At 44.3% G+C, this 25,094-nt stretch overlaps 1 protein-coding gene across 1 annotated transcript in view; it reads right to left on the bottom strand.

The window, feature by feature from the left end:
* Window positions 1-200: 200 nt before the first annotated feature.
* The window catches only part of LOC144504073 (parathyroid hormone 2 receptor-like), a 162,725-nt gene continuing 137,831 nt past the window's right edge, over window positions 201-25,094 (bottom strand). The window contains exons 11-13 of the mRNA XM_078229238.1: window positions 16,267-16,405; window positions 5,595-5,636; window positions 201-575 (exon numbers count right to left, since the gene is read on the bottom strand). Coding sequence (XP_078085364.1) covers window positions 201-575; window positions 5,595-5,636; window positions 16,267-16,405 — 556 coding nt within the window. The remainder of the gene's footprint in view (window positions 576-5,594; window positions 5,637-16,266; window positions 16,406-25,094) is intronic.

Here is a 25,094-nt window from a genome sequence, read left to right as displayed (position 1 = left end):
ACATGGCAAAATGTTAATTAGACGCAGTTTGGACTGTACAGTGATCAACAAGTATTAGCATTCAAAATAGGTCACAGGCTTTTCTTAAGATGAATGCTAAACTCCTGCGGTCAGAGCCTTCTGCTTAACACAGAGTACGGGATTCTTGCACATAAAATGTCAACGAAGCCAAATGATCACTTATTATAATCTTGTTGCAGCTACACTGTTTCCTCGTGTTCTTCTATGTTTTCCCCGAGCACAGGCTTTGATGATTCTTTGAGGTAAATTACATCTTCCATGTTTTCCTCGTTTTCATTGATTTCTTCAGGAATGGATGGCTGTAAGCTCTCTGGGTCAGAGTTGCTTCTTACATACCCAGGTAAAGTTAAGTGGCTGTTTTCTTGTCTAACCCCATTCTTAAGAAATTTGCGAGTTAATAATGACGTACGCCCATTCATCTGCCCCTGGCTGGCAGTACTGTTGGTCATGTTGGTCAACCCGGAGGCATATCTGTAAGTCCCACAACTTGCCTTTCCGTTCCAGTCTAAGGATAGTTGCCACCTTGTCCACGTCTTTTTAATTTCAGTCTGAACCTTTGGTGAATAGACAACATTGAGTTATCTTAAACCAAATTGATTCTTATTTTTAACAGCAACTTGCAGTCTGCATCACAATAACTTGAACAAACTCCAAAATCTCAAATAAAGGTATTAATGCTCAGTATTTTAATTATCATTAAGTTTATTTATTAGTGTTACAAGTAAGCTTACATTAACACTGCAATGAAGTTACTGTGAAAATCCTCTAGTCGCCAAACTCCAGCACCTGTTCGAGTACACTGAGGGAGAATTTAGCATGGCCAATGCACCCAACCAGCATGTCTTTCAGACTGTGGGAGAAAACCAGAGCATCCGGAGGAAATCCATGGGGAGAACGTGCAAACTCCACACAGACAGTGACCCAAGCTGGGAATTGAGCACGGCTCCCTGGCGCTGAGGCAGCAGTGCTAACCACTGTGCCACCATGCCATCTTATACATCTGTCCACTGGCATCAGTTATAAAAAAAATGTTTGTAGCAGTGTTATTTGGCTATGATTAAAATAGCTCATACTTCTATGAATCATTTGTTGACAACTGATATTAATTACACCCATGATTTAGATGTAGAAACTCAATTCATACTGATCAAATTCATCTCCAATATCAGATTGCAAAGAACATTTGAATCTGAGCATACTGACTCAGAGCTGCAGCATGAACTAGATAAAGCATATAAATTGGCAGAGCAAGGATGGACAGAGTTTAATATGGACAAGCGCAAAACACTTCACAGAGGAACATAAAGAAGATGAGCATTGATGTTCCATGATGACATTGAAATAGCCAAATATGTAATCAAAGAGACCTTGGGGTTTTGGTCCATCCAAATTTCAACATGTCCAATCATGGTGGAGCCACAATGAAAGCAAATAGAAAGTTGCATTTATACACGGATAATGGAGTTCACCATGCAGTACTCTGGATAGATTGCACTTTTAACACAGTCGCCAAGAAGAACAGCAAGTATTGTAGCCAATCAGACAAGATTCACTTCAATTACGGCGGCACGGTAGCACAGTGGTTAGCACTGCTGCTTCACAGCTCCAGGGTCCTGGGTTCGATTCCCAGCTCGGGTCACTGTCTGTGTGGAGTTTGCACATTCTCCTCGTGTTTGCGTGGGTTTCCTCCGGGTGCTCCGGTTTCCTCCCACAGTCCAAAGATGTGCGGGTCAGGTTGATTGGCCAGGTTAAAATTGCCCCTGAGATGCGTAGGTTAGAGGGATTAGCGGGTAAATATGTGGGGGTGGGGCCTGGGTGGGATTGTGGTCGGTGCAGACTCGATGGGCCGAATGGCCTCCTTCTGCACTGTAGGGTTTCTATGATTCTTCTATGATACTATGGGATTCAGTTAAGACTGGGAAAAATGTGCTTCTCAAAATTGAAAGGAAATGACTTATAAATAGCCTTGGCAATGATAATTTAATAAATTCAGAGCTGTGGAAGATAGTAAAAGGGACATAGGAACCGCAGTAGGTCATTTAGCCCCTTGCCTGTTGTGTTATTCAATGAGATAATGGCTGATCTGTGGCCTATATCCAGACACCTGAAGAAAGGTACTTGATCTGAATCGTTAACTGTGCCTAGGACGGAAAATCAGATGGATCAACCAAAGTTGAGGTGGGATTTTCCGGCCCCGCCACGTCCCTGACCACCCGTGGGCTACACTGCCCTTCGTGCCTCTGGTGTGGTCATCTTGACTGCTGGAGAACAGTAGTGATTCTCAGCGGCGTGACAACATGCCAGCGGGGTAGAAAATCTGATGACCCCGGAAGCAAGGGCTTTAAGCCGTTTAGGTATATTTAAATCTTTTTAAAGTGTTGGTAATCAGGTTGAACCTGATTATGTTGCTGGTGGGGGTGCAAGGAAGGTCTCATTCTGAGATCTCGCTAGGCCAAATCTCATTATGGCCCTCTGGTGAAGGGCCCTAAAATCCACCCCCCCCCCACCCCCCTATATAAATAACATCCATAGACAGCCTCCATTCCGCTACTGTCACTCCCCATTCACTATCTCTGCAAGAACCTTAATCAGGTTTGTTAGGCTTGACCTATCCTTGTCCATTTATGCTGGCGTCTCTGATCAGCTGGAACTTTTAAATGAGTTCACTTACCCTACCCTTAATTATAGACTGGCAACTTCCTAACAACAAAGATTGGGCTGGCGGATCTATAATTCCCTGGTTTTCCTTTGCCACTTCCTTGAAAACAAAATGGTTTACACAACTCACTGATCCACAGGAATTGTGTCCAGCTTTAGAAAATGAAAGCTGGGACATCTATAATCTTGGGATTTCTGCCATGCTGTCCTCTTCCATTGTAAATACTGATGTAGAATTCCTCACCATACCTGCAATTATTACTGATAATAACACTGTTATCAGCTTTCAACGGGCTTGTGTTGTGCCTGACCATCCTTTTTATCTGAATATAATTGTAACTTTTTACGATTGATTTTGTTATCCCATGAGAGTTTCTTCTTGTAGAATCCTACAGTGCAGAAGGTCATTTGGCCCATCGAGTCTGCAACAACCATAAACCCACTCAGGCCCTATCTCTGTAACCCAATGCATTTACCCTAGGTAGTTCCCCTGACACTAAAGAGCAAGTTAGCATGGCCACTCCACCTAACCCGCACATCTTTGGACTGTGGGAGGAAACTGAAGCAGCCGGAGGAAACCCACGCAGACACAGGGAGAATGTGCAAGCACCACACAGACAGTGACCCAAGCCGGGATTTGAACCCAGGTCCCTGGCGATGTGAGGCAGCAATGCGAACCACTCCTCTTCATCCTCCCTTTAGGAAGCTCTTGCCATCCCTTTGCTCTTTGTATTTTCCCCATTTGCCAGAATCTGTGCTTTTTATTTTTGCAGTTTATATTCTATTTCTTTTAGTTTTATGTTGTCTCTTCTCTCTTCAGTTATCCAGGGTTGCCTTTTTGGCAAGTAGAGTTATTGTCCTATGGAGCAACAAGGTGGTTTGTGTCCCATTAAAAATTAAGAACAAGGTAGATCCAGATGCAACAAAATGCCCGCGGTGTGGTAATCGCACTCGGATTGCTATTTCACTCCTTTTTGCTTACTCAGTTTGGGAGCGCCTATTTCTTGCCCGCTCTTCTGAGGTGGGCCTGGTCAGAAATGTCCAGCCTGGTTTCTGTGGAGTGCAGAACAGCAGCGATGGAGGAAGTGAAGCTACGCCTCCTTTTCACAGCACTAGCTGCCGTAAAGTGGGTAAGTTTAAATGCCCCAGCTACATCGAGAAACCAGGGAGAGGGTGAGTGCATGAGGGATTAGGGTGGTCAGAAAGTCAGGTGGGTCAAGGGATGAGGAGACCGGGGGGAGGGGAGTGGAGGGATAGTCATGGGATGGGGGTATTTGGTGGGTGGGGGTGGCTGGTAGGTGATATTTGGGGTATTGGTAGGATAGTTGGAGAGGTGGGAAGGTAGTTGGAGGGGCAATTTGGGGAATGCGGGTTTAGTCAGGGGGCTGAAATGGTCGAAAGAGTATCTGGTGCTTGCGGGGTTGGAGCCTGGTTGGGCTGGTAGACAAAGGGCTGGAGGGCAGTCAGGACGGTAGTCGGGGTTCGTGGGGGGTGTGGAGGGGTGGAGTCCGTACCACAGTTGCCCAGGAGTTAGAAATGGTTTTAATTCTTCTAACTTTTCCTGAGTAATTATTCTGCTAAGAGAGTTGGAACAATCCAAAGTTTGCAATTCAAGTTGGGATTTCAGATGATTCCAGGTGCAGGATAATTATCTATCGGAAGATTAAAGTTCCTGCGAAATTCCTGTGCAATCCTTGTGTGGGAACCTCCAGGGGGTCCGCCAGTACACCTGATGTACCTGTTGGGTACGACCCTCTGGAGATCGGAAGTTCTGAGCCTTGAAGGTTTCAAACTAAATTATGACTGTTCGATACAGATTATAAATCGTAAAAAGTAAATTTAGGGCTGATATTGGGAGGTGTTTCTTCACACGGAATGGTCAACACACGAATGGACTTTTGAACAGAACATGAGGAAATCATCCGAAATCCTTCGAGAGACAATTAAATGAAGGGAATAAAGATCTTCCTGGATGGATGAACGAAGCTCGGCCAATTGACCTTTTATTATCTTGTGCTCATGTGAACTATCTTAAGTTAAAAATTCTGCTATTGAGATTTAAGCAGGCATAATTTTCAGCCTTCCTGAAGCTTCTGTTTTAATGGAGGGTGTTTATGTGATCTCTTCTCTGATCCCACATCAACGCAAGCTTTACCTCTCCACCACTTTCAGACAAGTCTCTTAGCACTCCAGATCAAAAATAGCCTTCCATTCTTGCTCTGTGCTCTGGTCTCTACAGCTCATGTTTTCTGTGCAGACTATTTTACAAATTCTCCAGCCCTCCTTAAATACTAATTGCCCTCCTCTGTAAGTTTGTATGAACACAGGAATTATGCTGTGTGACTTCCTAACTTTCCATTCTATTTACATCAAACATTTCCTGTTGTGCTATTTTAAATGACTAAAGGCAAGAATAAGATGGATTCATTCTTCATAGAATCCCTACAGTGAAGAAGGAGGCCATTTGGCCCATCAAGTCTGCATTGATCACAATCCCACTCAGGCCCTATCCCGTAACCCCATATAATTACCCTGTTAGTCCCCCTGACACTAAGGGGCAATTTAGCATGGCCAATTCACCTAATCCACACATCTTTGGACGATGGAAGGAAACCAGAGCAGCTGGAGGAAACCCACGCAGACATGGGGAGAACATGCAGACTCCGCACAGACAGTGACCGGAGCCTGGAATCGAACCCAGATCCCTGGCACTGTGAGGCAGCATTGCTAACTACTGTGCCACCCCTGGTTCTTCTGGTTGTTTTGCGAGGCTCAAGCACATTGTCAGACATGCTGAACCTTAAGGAGTTTCTTTGTAGGTGTAGGTATGTGTAGGTGTAGGTATGGGTGAAACAAAAATATGAGCAATTAAATCTTGAAGCAAGTAGCATTTCAGAAATAGAAGAATTGCTTACCTCTCCATTACAGAAGCAGTAGATAATCGCGACAAAGAACCCCTGCAAAGAACAAGTAAACCCGGGAAAGATATAAAATCTGCATGGCTAAATCAGTCAAAAACCGAAACAGAAAAATTACTTAACAATCTAAGGATATGCAGGACTTTGAACAGTCATTACTTTGATTTTGAAAATAGATCTGGGACAATAAAATGACATAAAATGCAGCAACTTCAGCTCAGTATTTATGCACAAAATCAATGGTATTTTCCTCCTAACTTTTGAATTATTTATTACATGTCTATTAAAGAAGAATTTAATCATTTCTGAATCAAGACCTGAAAAAACAGATAAATCAAAACTCTTGTACTTTATTATTTGAAAATGGTAGTGGCAGTCCTCCAATTTGTGAGTATTTTGGAGCCAAGGCTGGGAACTTTCTGCTAGTTTCTCCTGCCCTACCACTGTAACTTTGTAGGAAAGCCCTATTTATGTATGTTAATGTGAACAGGAAGATATAAACCTTAACATTAGAGCAAGGCCATTCAGGAGTGAAATCAGTGAGTATTTTCTCCCACAAAAGGTAGTGGAAGTCTCTCCTCTTCAAGGCAAAATTCTCTGGCTGTTCACACCCCTCAACTGCTGCCAGCGAGAATGGAAAATCTGGCACTCAGCCAAATCTCCATTCACTGCAGTGATCCTGGAGAATCCTATCTGCGGACGAGAATCCGGTTCAAAATATTATGGATGCCGAGACATTTTTCGTTCTCAAGACTTGATATTTTTATTAGTTAAGGGTACCTAGGGATATGGAGCAAAGGCACATCATTGGAACTGGAGTATAATCACCCACAGTCTAATCAAATGGCAGAGCAGGCTCAAGAAGCAAGTATCTACTCCGAATGTTCCCATGTCCTGCCACACTTCTGGTGAAGGTGAGGCAATGGAGTGCAAGCAAATTCCAAGGAAATTTCCGGCGAAAGGCTCCTCACTCTCTAGTTTTTGTCTGTCTCGGAGCAGGTCTTTTGGTCCAAGGAGAAAATTCTTTACACATAAAATTAGACCATCAACCAACACATACAGACAGAAAGCAATCTTAACACTACTATTGGGCTTGTTTTAGCAGGTTTATTCCTAATACTACAGAGTCCAGAGGCTGTACATTCTACTTAACGTGCATTTTCCATTTATATGAGACATACGGGGTGGAATTCTCTGGCCTCCACGTGCCATCTTTCTCCCAGCGGGAGGCGGTGTGCTGTTGGCCATTGGTGGGATGTTCTGGTTCCACCGCCGTCAATGGGATTTTCCATTGATTCCACCCCATGCCACCGGGAAACCGGCAGCGGGATGCGCCATTGGCAGGAACAGAAGATCCCACCGTCATGAACATCCAGAAAGTTCCAGCCAATGACTTCATGAATAGCATACGTTTATCCTTGCGCACATTCTATAAGATAGTATAAATCAGCCTCAGATGCAGAGTATTGTTTGCCAAGAGTATGGATTCAAACTTAATTTGGCCAAAACATGCTCAACTGCAGGCATCCATTGTTGAACTAACTTTTTTGACACATCCTCAGATGTGTCAAAGAGGAAAGCAGAGACAGTGGTATACCAAAATCCTCAACTATTATGCTCCTTTCCTACTTAGAAAAAAAACCTCATATGTTAGAATATAAAATGATACACCGATATAATTTCTCAGAATACAATATGACTAAATAAATATCAAGAATGCCTGAAATGTAATGGGTTGGTTTGCACATTTGTTGCTACTGTAATCACAACCAAAACATATATGGCTGCAGCTTCCAGAATCATTTACATGTAAAATCAAATTGCCCTTAACACCAGCATGTGTTCAACAAAAATATCATCATATTTCTTCTCAGATAAAAGCAAAATACTGTGGATGCTGAAATCTGAAACGAAAACAGAAAATGTTGGAAAATCTCAACAGGTCTGACAGCATCTGTGGAAAGAGAATACAACATTGGTTCTATTCTCTCTCCACAGATGCTGTCAGACCTGCTGAGATTTTCCAGCATTTTCTGTTTTAGTGACATATTTTTTCATCCTTCCTCATATATTCAATGAAGTAATCTGGCTTCTTTCTCTTTCTGTCCAGTTCCTTTAACTGCCTCTGCTCTCTCAACATCACTGACTGTATCAAGCCTAGTTTGGACCTTGACTACCAACTCCACCTATATTTGGGATTGTGATATTGATCTGTATTAACCTTAAGACTCCACTCACTTGGTGAACTAGTGGGTTCTGTAGTACAGGCAAACTTTGAGCTTTTGACTTTCACTTACTTTCTGACATTTACTTTAAGTAGGAAAATTTGGACTACAGATTTCCTCTTGCATATTATCTACATGACAGTAAAGATACACTTTCACAGACTTCAATAGTGAATGCAAAAGGTATTTATTAATAAAAATTGTACAGTAGCCGCATGGCCATAGCAAGCCCCCGAAATGTCTCTGTCGAGAAGCCTTTTTCACACTGGAGTGATTCCACACTCAGGGTGGAATTTTCCTGTCCTGCCCGCCGCGGGAATGCAAAGGTCCATTGATCTCGAGCGGGAGTTTTCTGTTGTGGGGCGAGCACAGACTCCTGATTGGTCACCCAGGCCATGTGACCCTTACTCTGCTGTGTTTCCCTTAAAGTTACAATCACCACAATGGCACTGCAGAGTCACTCTCTAATCTGTCAAATATGTGAATGCACCTAGTCTCTTCACAACAACTCCAATTACATACTTCTCCTGATCACCTCAATGATTCTTAACCATGATCTTCTGACCTGCACTCAACTCTCTTTAATTTCATGCTTCACGTATCATAACTCATCTTCACTTTGTCTTGCTTTTCTTTTCCTTTGCTACTGACATCTGGCTTAAGCAAACTAAACCTTGCCCTAGGAACATGTTTAAATAGTAACTTGTAAGAAGAGTAACCTGTTGTAGATGGTGGGCTTATTCTGTAAAGAACAGAAAATTGTGTCTGTGTTACAAGAAAACTGTAGACACAGATACAATTTGATTCCTTTGTAGTGGAAGGCAATGAGTGCTTTGTTTTGATTGATAGCTGCATCAAATGGATAAAAGTTGAGTCTATGCCCAATACCACAAGTGCAAAAACCATTGTGGTTTTGTGAAGTTAGTTTGCAATGTATTGGTTTTCAGAGCTGTTGGTGCCAGATAATAGGCCAAGATTACATTAGAAGAATTTGAAATATTTCTGAGTAAGAATGGTGCTGCAAAAAGAAGTATATTGTTAGAGAGGGTGCAGAAGAGGTTTACCGGGATGCTGCTTGGATTAAAGGCTATGAGCTGTAAGGGGAGGCTGGACAAACTAGGGTTGTTTTCTCTGGAGTGGCAGAGGCTAAGGGGAGAACTGATAGAAGTCTATAAAATTATGAAAAGCATAGATAGGGTTGACTGTCAGAATTGTTTTCCCCAGAGTTGAAATGTCTATCTCCTTTCCCCTATCTCCTTCAAACTTTCCCCCCCTCACCTGAAAGTGCATGCCCCCTAGTATTAGACATTTCAACCCTAGTTTGTCCAGCCTCCCCTTACAGCTCATACCCTTTAATCCAGGCAGCATCCCGGTAAACCTTTTCTGCACCCTCTCTAACAATATACTTCTTTTGCAGCACCATTCGATGCTGGGTGTATTAAAGTGTATTTGACTCCATTCTTACTCAGAAATATTTCAAATTCTTCTAATGTAATCTTGGCCTATTATCTGGCACCAACAGCTCTGAAAACCAATACATTGCAAACTAACTTCACAAAACCACAATGGTTTTTGCACTTGTGGCATTGGGAATAGACTCAATTTTTATCCATTTGATGCAGCTATCAACCAAAACAAAGGACTCTTTGCCTTCCACTACAAAGGAATCAAATTGTACCTGTGCCCACAGATTTCTTGTGTTTGATCATGGAATGACAGGAACCTTGGTTAGTTTATTTCTCATTCTCAGAGACACCTCACAACTTTTCACTAACTCTTCAACACGTCTGTTCACATCATCACTTACTGCCTCTAACTGTGATAAGGCAGCGGCCCAACCTTGCAAAATGTCAACTGTACATTATCCTTTATCTTGACTTAAGCCTTGTAATGCCTCATTTTATCATTCTTGTGCAAAGACCCTTTTTGCTCTCTTAGCACTTCCTCAATGACAGACATGCTCTTATTGATCCCTATTGTAAATAATTCTGCCCAATCTAACAGTATTTTTTTCAGCTAATTCCTTCTCATCATGGAGACATTGTTCCCTTTGACAAATACCAACGACAAGTAATTGGATGCAGCATTGTATTCAACTCCTATACCAACTTCACCAAAGAATACTGTTATTGGAATAACTAATCAGTTTGACATCAGTTTTGCTTCAGGGAATATGATTTAGAGATTTCTTGTACTCTCCTTCTGAGATAACAGATAAGGCTGCAGCTGTATCAACGACGAATGGAAGCTGTGACATTCCAACTTATTGAGTGACACTGTCACTTTTTTGGACAGACGTGTGATTCTCACCAGTAGGGGGAGGGGGCGTGAAGCCTGAGCTTGCCAGTGAAGCCGGCTGCAGACTGCTTGGGGTGCCATTACACAGTGAACCAGGAGACCTCCTGTCACCCCCACCTAGCCCTCCATGGACATTGCACCCTGCCCCATCATCGGCGGCAGTGTAACCACCCCCCTGCCATGGCAACACCCGGTGCCCGTCCCCCAACTCCCCTGCCAATCGCTCATTGTGTCGGTCTCCCCTCCTGGCCAATCACCTCCCCTGCAGATTTCCCTCACCTTCCCCACTACCTCTCCCTTCCCACTTCCATAGCTCCTCCTCCCCCTGCGGAGCTCCTCCCTGCCTTCCCCCCATGTCATAGCTCCACCCGACTCAAGCTTCAACCCCCCCACTCAGGCCCCACTTTCTTGGCATTGCCCCGGCACAGTTATGGCACCTAGTGGGCACTGCAGGGCTGGCACTGCCTAATGGGCACTGTCCAGCCATTCACCTAACCACCTGGTAGCTTCTATGGCCTCCGATCCCCCTGATGAGACCATCACATCTGGTCTCCGCTGGTGGAGACCAGCTGTGATTCTCGCTGGTGAGAGGGTTGACCGGTGAGGGGGTAAGTACAAGTGAGCCTGGACAATAGCATCTGGGACTTGCTAGTGACATGAAAAGCATGTCATTAATATTTAAATCGGCTTCGTGCCCTTTCTGACAGCAAGCTGGTAAGATCCCGATCTTAATCTTCTTGGTCAGTAACATAGGTCAACACTAACCATTTAAATATCCCCATTTCCAAACAAAATGCTATGCTTGTGGGAACATCAGAGATATTCAGGCAGCAAGAAGGAGCAGAGGAAGATAGTAATGATCCAGGTCACAGTAAAGCTCCGGGTTGCAGCTATGCACCAGCTGGAGGTTGTGGCAGATCTAAAACTAGTTCAGGAATCTGGAATTTTGTGCGGGCGCATATGGTAGATATAGAATCATTGAATCCCTATAGTGCAGAAGGAGGCCATTTGGCCCATCGAGCCTGCACCGACAACAATCCCATCCAGGCCCTATCCCTGTAACCCCATGTATTTACCTGCTAACTCCTCTGACACTAAGGGTCAATTTAGCATGGCCAATCAACTTAACCTGCACATCTTTGGAAAGGAAATAGAAGCTGATGTTATTGACCAGGAAGATGAAGGCTGCGATCTTACCGAGTCGCCGATGCTTTCATCTTTTCTAATAACCAAAAATGTTTTGGGAAAATATTTTAAATAAACAATTTGTTTTGTTCAATGTGGTCATTTTTCTTCCTGATAGCTCCCAACAATATCCAGGAGATAAATTAATCAGCTTGGATTTTGTCAGTGTTTGCCATCATTACTCCTCTGAAGTCGATTAGCTTCTGGAGTTTACATATGCAGTTAAATGCGGAAATCCAGGAGTTGCTGTCAATGTTTGCAGCCTTTTCCACAGGCTGCACAGTGGAAGACTCCACAGATTGCAACAACTAAAAACCAATGAACTTGACGATGAGAACTTGTCTTTTTGTGCAATTGGTCCAAATGTAAAATTCACTGCAACAGTTAGACCTTGTCGAATTAGGTATAACTAGCTGTTTTTTAAACAGCTCGTTATGTTCATAATTACTGCTGAAAATCTCTCTGGCCCTGAATTTAAAACCTGATTTTATATCTGTAAAGTGCCATCTTAATAAAAAATAATAATAGTTTATGAAAAGTTACTTTGTGAGATTTCTGCTTCCTATCTCAGTACCATGCATGCGACTCAATTGTTTATTTTGCTATCTGTAACACTGAACTAAGTGTGAAGGATAATCAGTTTCACGTGCTGGTTTGATGTCAATAGCAATGCTTCACGAGTTTAGCTGTTCATCCTGCTTGATGGTATCACTGTTGCTGGAGACCTGGAAATCCCCTTGAGATGCTGCCAGATTCACACTATGGTAGGAAAAAGGGGAGGTCCACAGCATGGTGATTGCTAATGCTTTGTGGGCACTTTTCTTTGAGTCAGCAACCACTGTTTTTCCCCCACTGGGCCATAATTTCTGAAGATGCCAGGAAACGGACGGCACAGTGGGTTAGCTCTGCTGCCTCACAGCACTAGGGACCCGGGTTCGATTCTGGTCTTGGGTGACTGTCTGTGTGGAGTTTGCACATTCTTCCCGTGTCTCCATGGATTTCCTGTGGGTGTTCCGGTTTCCTCCCACAGTCCAAAGATGTGCAGGTTAGGTGGATTGGCTATGCTAAACTGCCCCTTAGTGTCCCAAGGTGCATAGTTTAGGTGGATTAGCCACGGTAAATGCAAAGGGTTACAGGGATAGGGCAGAGGGGGAGGGCTTGGTTGGGATGCTCTTTTGGAGAGTCTGTGCAGATTTGATGGGCTGAATGACCTCTTTCTGCACTGTAAGGATTCAATGGTTCTATCAACACTCCTGGAAAATTGACAACCTGATATTTCAGAACGATACTGGAAATGTGAGCCCGTGACAAATATTGTCCAAATGCATCTTCACACTTATAAATTCGCATGGCAGGAAAGCAATGTTCAACAGCTCTCCAAACAGCATAGTCTATCTCAGATTTCCAAAACACACACTACCTTTAATTGCTTCGAGATAGATTAAGCATAGATTTGAATTTAATTTATTATTTATCATCTGAAAGCATTGAGAAGCTTTCTATTATAATGGAGCAAATTGTGCTCAGAGTTAATTATACATACATATTTATAATCACAAATTGAAGGCATATAAATGGGTTTTCATCAGCCATGTTTAATATTTTAAATTTATATGGTTGATTTGGAAGGATTATAACCCAGCCTTTTGTCTAGTTTTATTTATTACACTACTATAAATGAGTGAGTCTCAGCATTCAGGTTTTTCTTAAATCACTGTCGGATACTTAGGATATTTTTTTCATATGACCATAAGACATAGGAGCAGAATTAGGCCATTCGTCTCATTGAGTCTGCTCCGCCATTCAATCATGGCTGATATTTTTCTCATCCTCATCCTCCTGCCTTTTCCCCATAACCCCTGATCCCCTTATTAATCAAGAACCTATCTATCTCTGTCTTAAAGACACTCAATGACCTGGCCTCCACAGCCTTCTGCGGCAGAGTTCCACAGATTCACCACTCTCTGGCTGAAGAAATTCCTCTTCATCTCTGTTCTAAAGGATCGTCCCTTTAGCTTGAGATTATGCCCTCTGGTTCTAGTTTTTCCTACTCGTGGAAACATCCCCTCCACATCCACCCTATCCAGGCTTCGCAGTATCCTGTAAGTTTCAATAAGATCCCCCTTCATCCTTCTAAATTCCAACGAGTACAGACCCAGAGTCCTCAACCGTTCCTCATATAACAAGCTCTTCATTCCAGGGATCATTCTTGTGAACCTCCTCTGGACCCTTTCCATGGCCAGCACATCCTTCCTTAGATACGGGGCCTAAAACTGCTCACAATACTCCAAATGAGGTCTGCCCAGAGCTTGATAAAGCCTCAGAAGTACATCCCTGCTCTTGTATTCTGGCCCTCTCGACACGAATGCTAACATTGCATTTGCCTTCCTAACTAACAAAAGAGAATCTTGAACAAGGATTCCCAAGTCCTTTTGTGTTTCTGATTTCCTAAGCATTTTCTCATTTAGAAAATATTCTATGCCACCCTTCCTCCTTCCAAAGTGCATAACCTCACACTTTTCTACATTGTATTCTATCTGCCACTTCTTTGCCCACTCTCCTAACCTGTCCAAGTCCTTCTGCAGCCCCTCTGCTTCCTCACAACTACCTGAACTTCTACATCTCTTTATATTATCTGCAAACTTAGTAACAGTGCCTTCAATTCCTTCCTCCAAATCGTTAATGTATATTGTGAAAAGTTGTGGTCCCAGCACCAACCCCTGAGGCACACCACTAGTCCCCGGCTGCACCCTGAAAAAGACCCTTTTATCCCCACTCTCTGCCTTCTGCCAGTCAGTCAATCCTCTATCCATGCCAGAATCTTACTCATAACACCATGGGCTCTTAACTTATTTAACAGTCTCCTATGCGGCACCTTGTCAAAGGCCTTCTGGAAATCTAAATAAATCACGTCCACTGGTTCTCTTTTATCTAATTTCCTTGTTACCTCCTCAAAGAACTCTAACAGATTTGTCAGACATGACTTCCCCTTGACAAAGCTGTGCTGACTCAGTCCTATCATATCATGCACTTCCAAGTACTCCGCGATCTCATCTTTAATAATGGACTCTAAAATCTTGCCAGTGACTGAAGTCAGGCTAACCGGCCTATAATTTCCCATCTGCTGCCTCCCTCCCTTCTTAAACAGCGGTGTTACATTAGCTACTTTTCAGTCCTCTGGAACCCTCCCTGCCTCCAGTGATTCCTGAAAGATCACCACCAATGCCTCCACCATTTCCTCAGCTATCTCTTTTAGAACCCTGGGGTGTAGTCCATCCGGTCCAGGTGATTTATCCACCTTTAGACCTTTCAGTTTCCCCAGAAACTTCTCCTTAGTGATGGCCACTACACTCACCTGTGCCCCTGATTCTCCTGGAGCTCTGGCATCCCACTGGTGTCTTCCACCGTGACCACCCAAGTAACTATTTAGTTCCTCTGCCATTTTGTTGTTTCCTATTATTACTTCTCCAGCCTCATTTTCCAGTGGTCCAACGTCTATTTTTGCCTCTCTCTTACCTTTTATATATTGAAAAAAACTCTTCCTATCTTCTTTTATATTACTAGCTAGCTCACACTCATATTTCATCTTCTCCCCCCTCGTCCTCCCCTTAGCATGTTTCCTCCTCCTTGGGATGAATTTCTGTTGTGCCTCCCGAATAACCCCCAAAAACTCCTGCCTTTGCTGTTCCACTGTCTTCCCTGCTAGGCTCCCTTTCCAATCAACTCTGGTCAGCTCCTCCCTCATGTCTTTGTAGTTATCTTTATTTAATTGTAATACCATCACATCTGATTCCAGCCTCTCCCTCTCAAACTGCAGGGTAAATTCTATCATATTGTGGTCACTGCTCCCTCAGGGTTCCTTCACCTTAAGTTCCCTAATCAAGTCTGCCTCATTAAACATCACCAGATCCAGAATTCTATATTCCTTAGTAGGCTCTGTCGCAAGCTGCACCAAAAAATTATTTCTCAGACATTCCATAAATTCCTTTTCTTGGGATCCACTATCTACCTGATTTTTCCAGTCCACCTGCATATTAAAGTCCCCCATGATTATTGTAATATTGCCTTTTTTAATATGCCTTTTCTATCTTCTGATTTATTTTCTGCCCCACATCCTGACTACTGCTAAGGGGCTTGTACATAACTCCCATTAGGGTCTTTTTATCTTTGCAATTCCTCAACTCTACCCACAGAGTCTATGCCTTCTGATCCTATATCACTTCTTGCTATTGATTTAACTTCATTCCTTACTAACAATGCAACCCCACCCCCTTTGCCCATCTGCCTGTCCTTTCGATAGGACACATAGCCTTGGATATTTAGATCCCAGCCCTGATCCCCTTGCAGCCATGTCTCTGTGATGCCCACAACATCGTACCGGCCAATTTCAATGTGCGCAACAAGCTCATTTACCTTGTTCCATATACTGCACGCATTTAGGTACAACACCCTCAGTCCTGCTATGACCACCTCCCTTCTCATACTTGTCACCTTTTTTACTCTGTCTGAGGTTAGATTCCTGTCACCTTCTATACTCTCTGTTTTGTTACATGGTCTTGAAATTTTACTAACCTCTCCTGAGCCCTTGGCCCTTTTAACTAGTTGAAAGTCCTCATCATTGACCTGCACTTCTACCCTCTCCTTTAACTTTGATTTTCTAATTCTCCATACAACTGAACCCTCCCCCCCACTATTTAGTTTAAAGCCCTATCTACAGCCCTAATTATCCGATTTGCCAGGATTCTGATCCCAGCATGATTTAGATGAAGACCATCCCATTGGAACAGGTCCCCTCTTCATTGAAACTACCATGTCAATTAGAGTAGTTTATCCCCTTCGTTAATTGAGGCGAGCTGGTGTACTTCAATACTCATTGATAACCTAACTCAGCAGAAACCGGGGTTTAATGCCTCATCATTCATTACTTTAGCCTCTTACATAACAGATATAAATTGCCTCACCTGAAAGGAGTTGAAGAAAAGTTCAAAGTGCATTCGGATTTCCCATGCTAATCCAGTGAAGGTATGTGGCACACCGACAAACACGATGTAATGCACTCCAAACACAAGCACAAGAACCAGGGTGGATTTTGCCAATTTTCTTCAAAAGAGAAAAGGAAAATTATAACATCCTCCTTCTCCACATTTCCCCCAGAATGTTGGGTTTCTCTTTGTAAACAATAACCTTGCTGTCCATGGTTACATATGGCTGATTACATTGATATCATGGCATTCAGTGAAGCTTAAGTCACAGATAGTGGCTCTTTCTCCCTCAACGAACTTCTGTTGTTGTCCATTTCTTCCACTACCAGCCCCAGCTTAATGATCAAGATGGTGGTATGACTATCATTGCTAAATAAAACCTCGGCTTTTCCATTTTCCTCCTGGTTTCTTGTTCTCAGAGCCCCTCACCCCTTTCCCCTCATTCAGAGCAGGGGGGTCATACGAGAGAAATTCAGGGAGTTGGGTGCTAGGCTAAAAAGTAAGGCCTCCAGGGTAGCAATCTCTGGACTGCTCCCGGTGTCTAGTGCAAGTGAGGCTCGGAACAGGGAGATTCTACAGTTGAACGTGTGGCTAAAGGACTGGTGCAAGAGGGAGGGTTTTAAATTCATAGATAACTGGGAAATCTTCAAGTCAGGATGGCAACTGTACAGAAAGGATGGGTTACACCTTAACTGGAAGGGAGCAAATATCCTGGCTGGGAGTTTTGCTAGAGTGTTTCGGCAGGATTTAAACTAGTGTGGCAGGGGGGTGGGGAACAAAACAGTAGGTCAGTAAATACTGAGGCTGGGGTTGAGCTGGGGGCCAGGGCAAGGCTAGCTAAGAAGAGGAGCACTCTGGAGGAGGATGACCTGAGTGGGCCTGGAGGTCTGGAGTGCATCTGCTTCAATGCGAGGAGCGTAACGGGTAAAACAGACGAACGTAGGGCCTTAATGCTTATGCGGAATTTGGATGTGGTTGCGGTGACGGAAACTTGGTTAAAAGGACAGGACTGGCAGCTGAATATTCCGGGGTATAAGTGTTTTAGGCGAGACAGAGGAGGGGCTAAAAAAGGTGGGGGAGTAGCGATATTAGTTAAGGAGCATATTACCGCAGTGCAGAGGGTAGACAACTTAGAGGGGTCATGTACTGAGTCGCTGTGGGTGGAACTCAGAAACAGGAAGGGTGGAGTCACTATGCTGGGGGTGTACTACAGACCACCCAACAGCCCACGGGAAGTGGAGGAAAGGATATGTCAGGAGATTCTGGATAGGTGCAGAAAAAATAGGGTTGTTGTAGTGGGGGACTTTAATTTCCCTGGCACAGACTGGAAAGTGCTTCGAGCTGGGGGTCCGGACGGGGAGGAATTTGTAAAATGCGTACTGGAAGGTTCTTTGGAACAGTATGTAGATAGCCCGACTAGAGAGGGGGCTATACTGGACCTAGTTCTGGGAAATGAGCCCGGTCAGGTCGTCAAAGTTTCGGTAGGGGAACATGTGGCAAATAGTGACCACAACTCTGTTAACTTTAGGATAGTAATGGACAAGGATGAGTGCTGTCCTACGGGCAGGGTGCTAAATTGGGGGAAGGCTAACTATAGCCGGATTAGGCAGGAATTGGTGGATGTTGATTGGGAGAGGATGTTCGAGGGTAAGTCCGCGTCTGGCATGTGGGAGTCTTTTAAGGAACTATTGATAAGGCTGCAGGATAGGCATGTGCCTGTAAAAAGGAAAGATAGGAAAGGTAGGATTCGAGAGCCGTGGATAACCAGGGAAATTGAGGATCTGATTAAAAAGAAAAGGGAGGCGTACGTTAAGTCCAGGCAACTGAAAACAGATGGAGCTCTGGAGGAATACAGAGAGAGTAGGAAAGAACTCAAACGGGGAGTTAGAAGGGCAAAAAGAGGTCACGAAATGTTCTTGGCAGGCAGGATTAAGGAGAATCCTAAGGCATTCTATTCGTACGTTAGGAACAAAAGAGTTGTCAGGGAGAAAATCGGACCTCTCAGGGACAAAGGAGGGGAATTATGCTTAGAACCCAAGGGAATAGGGGAGATCCTAAATGAATACTTTGCATCGGTATTCACGAAGGAGAGGGGCGTGTTAACCGGGAGTGTCTCGGAGGGAGGTGTTGACCCGTTAGAGAAAATCTCCATTACAAGAGAGGAAGTGTTAGGTTTTTTAGGGAACATTAAAACTGACAAAGCCCCAGGGCCTGATGGCATCTATCCTCGACTGCTCAGGGAGACGAGAGATGAAATTGCTGGGCCTCTGACGGAAATCTTTGTCGCTTCTTTGGACACGGGTGAGGTCCCTGAGGATTGGAGGATAGCGAATGTGGTCCCGTTGTTTAAGAAGGGTAGCAGGGATAACCCAGGAAATTATAGGTCGGTGAGCTTGACGTCCGTGGTAGGGAAGTTGTTGGAGAGGATTCTTAGAGAGTATGTGCATTTAGAACGGAACAATCTCATTAGTGACAGACAGCATGGTTTTGTAAGAGGGAGGTCGTGCCTTACAAATTTGGTGGAGTTTTTTGAGGAAGTGACAAAAACGGTTGATGAAGGAAGGGCCGTGGATGTCGTCTATATGGATTTCAGTAAGGCATTTGACAAAGTCCCACATGGCAGGTTGGTTAAGACGGTTAAGGCTCATGGGATACAAGGAGAAGTGGCTAGATGGGTGGAGAACTGGCTTGGCCATAGGAGACAGAGTGTAGTGGTCGAAGGGTCTTTTTCCGGCTGGAGGTCTGTGACCAGTAGTGTTCCGCAGGGCTCTGTACTGGGGCCTCTGCTATTTGTGATATATATAAATGATTTGGAAGAAGGTGTAACTGGTGTAATCAGCAAGTTTGCGGATGACACGAAGATGGCTGGACTTGCGGAGAGCGAAGAGCATTGTCGGGCAATACAGCAGGATATAGACAGGCTGGAAAATTGGGCGGAGAGGTGGCAGATGGAGATAAATGCGAAGTGATGCATTTTGGAAGAAATAATGTAGGGGGGAGTTGTACAATAAATGGCAGAGTCATCAGGAGTATAGAAACACAGAGGGACCTAGGTGTGCAAGTCCACAAATCCTTGAAGGTGGCAACACAGGTGGAGAAGGTGGTGAAGAAGGCATATGGTATGCTTGCCTTTATAGGATGGGGTATAGAGTATAAAAGCTGGAGTCTGATGATGCAGCTGTATAGAACGGTGGTTAGACCACATTTGGAGTACTGCGTCCAGTTCTGGTCGCCGCACTACCAGAAGGACGTGGAGGCGTTAGAGAGAGTGCAGAGAAGGTTTACCAGGATGTTGCCTGGTATGGAGGGTCTTAGCTATGAGGAGAGATTGGGTAAACTGGGCTTGTTCTCCCTGGAAAGACGGAGAATGAGGGGAGATCTAATAGAGGTGTACAAGATTATGAAGGGTATAGATAGGGTTAACAGTGGGGCTTTTTCCCAGGTCGGCGGTGATGATCACGAGGGGTCACGGGCTCAAGCTGAGAGGGGCGAAGTATAACTCAGATATCAGAGGGACGTTTTTTACACAGAGGGTGGTGGGGGCCTGGAATGCGCTGCCAAGTAGGGTGGTGGAGGCAGGCACGCTGACATCGTTTAAGACTTACCTGGATAGTCACATGAGCAGCCTGGGAATGGAGGGATACAAACGATTGGTCTAGTTGGACCAAGGAGCGGCACAGGCTTGGAGGGCCGAAGGGCCTGTTTCCTGTGCTGTACTGTTCTTTGTTCTTTGTTCAAAATCCCCATTCCAAGTCCAACTTTCTGCTAAAAATCTCCTCCTTGCTAATCTCCACTCTGATCGAGGTTTTTACTTTGAGTTCTGCTTCATTCATACCATGATTTCACTGTTGTCCTGTCCTCCTTCATCCCCAGCCTCCTTCATAACTCCCCCACACATATCCTTGGACATAGGGGGAAGAGGCGGCAGAGTGGTATTGTCACTTGACACATAATCCAGAGACCCAGGGTAAAGCTCTAGGGACCGGGTTCAAATCCCACCATGATGATGAAATTTGAATTCAATAACATTTGGAATTAAAGGTCTAATGATCACCATGGAACCACCATTGTTGATTATCATAAAAAGCACATCTGGTTCACTAATGTCCTTTAGGGAAGGAAATCCGTCATCCTTTTGTGGTCTGGCCTACAGATGATTCCAGATCCACAGCAATGCTCTCTTGAAGGCAATTAGGGATGGGCAATAAATGCTGGCCCAGTGACGCCCATATCTAAAGTTTTATAACGTTTTAAACATATTCATTAGTGTCACAAGTAGGCTTACATTTACACTGCAATGAAGCTACTGTGAAAATCCCCTAGTGCCACACTCCAGCGCCTGTTCGGGTACACTGAGGGAGAATTTAGCATGGCCAATGCAGCTAATCAACATTTCCTTCAGACTGTGAGAGGAAATCCACGCAGACACAGGGAGAACATGCAGACTCCACGCAGACCGTAACCCAAACCAGGAATCAAATCCGGGTCCCTGGCACTGTGAGGCAGCAGTGCTAACCACTGAAGTAGTAGCAGTGCTATGCCATACAACCCTCATGCCTGCTGCACATTCTGTAAGATCATGGCTGATCTGATCTTGGCCATAACTCCACTTTCCTGCCTGTTCTTGACTCCCCTATATTTCAAAAACCTATCTCAGCCTTGAATATGTTCAATATGTCCAGATTCCACAGCTCTCTGGGGTAGAAAATTCCTAAGATTCACAACCCTCTGAGAGAACAAACTCCTCCTCAACACTGTCTTAAATAGGCAACCCCTCATTCTAAAACCACCCACACATATCCTTGGCCATAGGGGAAGGTTTAGGATACCCCCACCAGTGGAAATGCCTCTCATTTACCCCGTTAAGTCCCCTCACTATAGTATATGTTTCAATAAGTCACCTCTTACTATAATAAACTCCAATGAGCACCCCTTGGCACTGCTCCTTGGCACAGGATGGCACTGGGGGGGTGGTGTTGGAGGTGGGTGTTGGCTCAGAGTGTTGGGGGTGGAGGGGGGGGGAGAACGGGCCACTAACCGGGAGCAGGGGGGAAGGTGCAGATGATCAGGGGAGGGGGGAAGGGGCCAATGATCAGATGATCGGTGGAGGGGGTGGTGGAAGGGACCAATGACAGGGGGGATAGAGAAGTGCCGAGAGTATGTCCGGGTTGCTTGGGGGCCTTGATTATGCTGGCTGCTTTTCACGAGGTAGCGGGAAGTGTAGACAGAGCCAATGGATGGGAGGCTGGTTTGAGTGATGGACTGGGCTTCTTTCACAACCTTTTGTAGTTTCTTGCAGTCTTGGTCAGAGCAGGAGCCAGATAAAGCTGCGATGCTTCTAGAAAGGATGCTTTCTATGGTGCATTTGTAAAAATTGGTGAGAGTGTCATAGCGGGCATGCCGAATTTCCTTCACCTCCTGAGAAAGTAGAGGCGTTGGTGGGCTTTCATAACTAGCATCGGCATGGAGGGACCAGGACAGGTTGTTGGTGATCTAGACACCTAGAAACTTGAAGCTCTCGACCATTTCCACTTCATCCCCATTGATGTAAACAGGGGGATGTCCTCCACCACACTTCCTGAAGTCGATGACTGTCTCCTTCATTTTACTGATATTGAAGGAGAGATTATTGTCATTGCACCAATTCACCAGATTCTCCAGCTGGAATTCTTCGGCCGTTCACACCGGCGGGATTCTCACTCCTGCTGGCAGCGCACCCCCACCCACGAGCTTCCCGCTAGCACAGACGTCAATGAGAATTCTCATTGCTAGTGGCGGGACTAGAGAATCCCACCACTGGCAAACAACATGCTACCTTCCACCAGCGGGCATCACGTGGTCGGGGGCGGGGCATGTCAGAGAATCTCACCCTCTATCTCTTTCCTGTACTCCGTCCTGTCATCGTTTGAGATCCGACCCACTACGGTGGTGTCATCAACAAACTTGAAAATCGGGTTGGAGTGGAATTTGGCCACACAGTCATAAAGGGTTTGTAAATGTTTATAGACATGTGCTTTATTGGGTTTTGTGCGTTTAGAATGCATGTCTTTTTTTTAAGCTTTTGAGGTCAGTGAGGCTAAATTGGTCGTGTAATGCCAGTTTTTAAATTGCTACGTGGTAATAAATGGGGTCAAAGATAGGGCCAGAGATGTCCGCTATCACTTTTGACAGGAAGGGTCTGTCATGTGGTCATGTCCAATGACTGCCAATGGCATGCTGACAGTCATGCCAATTAATGTTCAACGCTGACTTGGCACTAGTGCTGCCATTTACAAAGTCCACAATCCAACTAGTGTCCTTTCTTAACTTCACACAACTGCATACAATGGAATCAAGTACAGAACCCAGACCCCTTATCAGGCATCCCAATGGTCACAAAAACCAGGTCCAGCCCTGGAAACCACAATCCCCATCGGACATTGCTCTTCATCAGAGCTGGGTCATGGATTGCTGATCCTCTATTCTTTGGGTCTGCTGGGATTAATGGCGGAAGCCAACTGGGCCAGCCCCTCTTCTTTTCCTTTCCTCATCCAGCTGAGTCCAGCTTGGCGGAGAAATCAGCCATCAACACTAAATCCAGAAAAAACCCATATCCGGTACACCTCCAATCCCAAGCTTCCTGGATATAGTGTCTGACCCTTGTTTTCCCAAATAGAGCTATTAAAGGGATTATAAGATACCTGGACGTTAGCTGTTGCATTATATGTTCTGGCTGCTGGTACACGTGTGTGTGTGTGTGTGTGTGTGCGTGCGTGTTTTGAAACTTTCCTAAAATTGATTAAAGTTTGAATATTCTTCATGGGCTGATGTGACTTGTGCTTACGTACTTTTAATATAGGCCTGAATTTTCACTTCTGGGTTGTGAGATTAATTACATTTTTTAAGTGTCTATTGATAAATTCATGATTTAAAAAACACTCTTCGTTGATTGAAAAGAAAACATTTACAACATTTAAATTCCTTTAATCCCTTATGAAAACATGCATTTGTATTCATAGTACCACTTCAGAGTCTGTAACCACTTGGAGCTGTCAATTAAACTATGAACGGACAAGCATCCCACTCTGAAAAGTTGTCAAATCAGTCATGCAGCACTAATCCCATAATGATAACACATTCATTTTATTCCCTCTTGCCAGAAATAAGCAGAAAGAGCGAGCAGATAGGTTTGCAAAAATTGTACGCTTCAGCCAGGCATGGTAGAACAAATTGCCTTGTGCATTCCTCACTGGAACTCAGTTGTTTTCATGACCCAAAAGTGATTCCACTCCCTCATTGTGTAGATGGCGTGTGACCACGGGTAGCTAGCTCATCACATACTTCAATGTCCATTATCCAGGCCGAGATACAATTTCTTCATTCTGTGAATGTGTTCAGTGTCATATGCATTTGAACCACCTAAGCAAGTCAAAGGCTGACAACTGGGTGACAATCTTTAACCACGCATACCACGGTACATAACTCCTGTTTAAAACTCATCTACACATGCCCAGCAGGCCCTCAATAGGCATTACCTTCCAAAAACACAACCACTACCATTTAGAAGGACAAGGGCAGCAGACACATGGGAGACCACCATCTGCAAGTTCCTCTCCAACCACTCAGCATCGTGACTTGGAAGTACATCACCATTCCTTAACTGTCACTGGGTCAATCTCCTGGAACTTCCTCCCTAACAGCATTGTGGGTGTACCTACAGTTCATGGACTGCAGCAGTTCAAGAAGACAGCTCACCACCACCTTCTCAAAGGCACACAGGAATGCACACTAAATGCTGGCCTGCTCAGAGAAGATCACATCCCCATAAAAGAATTGAAAGAAAAGGTTTGCAATTACTAGATTTGCATTTCCATGATGAATTGGATGGGTAATTATACCTGTGTTTAATTGACCCAAAAAGGTATTTGTTATGAGGTAAGCCATTTTCCAAAAGCCATATTTTTATTATCTCATCAATATTCACCTCATTAAACATATTCATTTATTGGACTGATTGGCACCATTCATAACGTGCCCACAATGCAGAGGGGAACACCCGAATGGACGTTCGTTTAAATCCCCCTCTGCACAGCTGAGAAACCTTTAATTTCAAAGCCGACAAAAGATCCTTATTCTGCCCAGCAACAGCACGAAGCTGCATTTTAAACCGGCCTTTGGCCAGATGATCGGGATATCTGCGAGTCAAGACCTGGCAGTGGGATATATGGCATAACTGTAGTCAATAAAATATTACGGGAATAAAATGGCCAAGGCAGGCAAAGAAACTTAATAAACCAGGATAAAAAGAATAAAAGATTAGATTAAATCCCCCTACACACAGCAGGACAAAATGACATTAACACCTAATCTCGCAAGCATAGAATACAGACACAAAACATCAGAGGTGAGATAAGGGGACACATCGAGAGGATAATGGGAAACACATTAAAACACCGGGGCAAGAACAGGCAGTCCCATTAACACGGACACACAACATACAGATGCAAATTGACAAGTCTCCCAGGGAACTTCCTGACCAGACAGGCCACTTTTTAGGTATTGTAAAAATGTATGAGCAAATGTTCCCGCTCGAATTTGGATTCCTATAAATATCCAGAGCAAATGTGTAACTGTTGAGATCAACGTGGCCAAGCCACTGTTTCTGAGCTGGCTACGCAGTTCTCCCTGGGATCCCAGTAACTGTCCAATAAAGAAAAACGCTTTGAACCTTGCCTTGCGACTCGACCTCCTTGAATGCACTGGTACTAGGGATTTTTCCCTACAACAAATGGCGTAGTCGGCAGGATTTTATATCTGACTTCTGACTG

Source organism: Mustelus asterias, chromosome 14, assembly GCF_964213995.1.
Source record: "Mustelus asterias chromosome 14, sMusAst1.hap1.1, whole genome shotgun sequence".
Classification (NCBI taxonomy): domain Eukaryota; kingdom Metazoa; phylum Chordata; class Chondrichthyes; order Carcharhiniformes; family Triakidae; genus Mustelus; species Mustelus asterias.
This window is presented reverse-complemented; position numbering and strand designations above follow the sequence as displayed.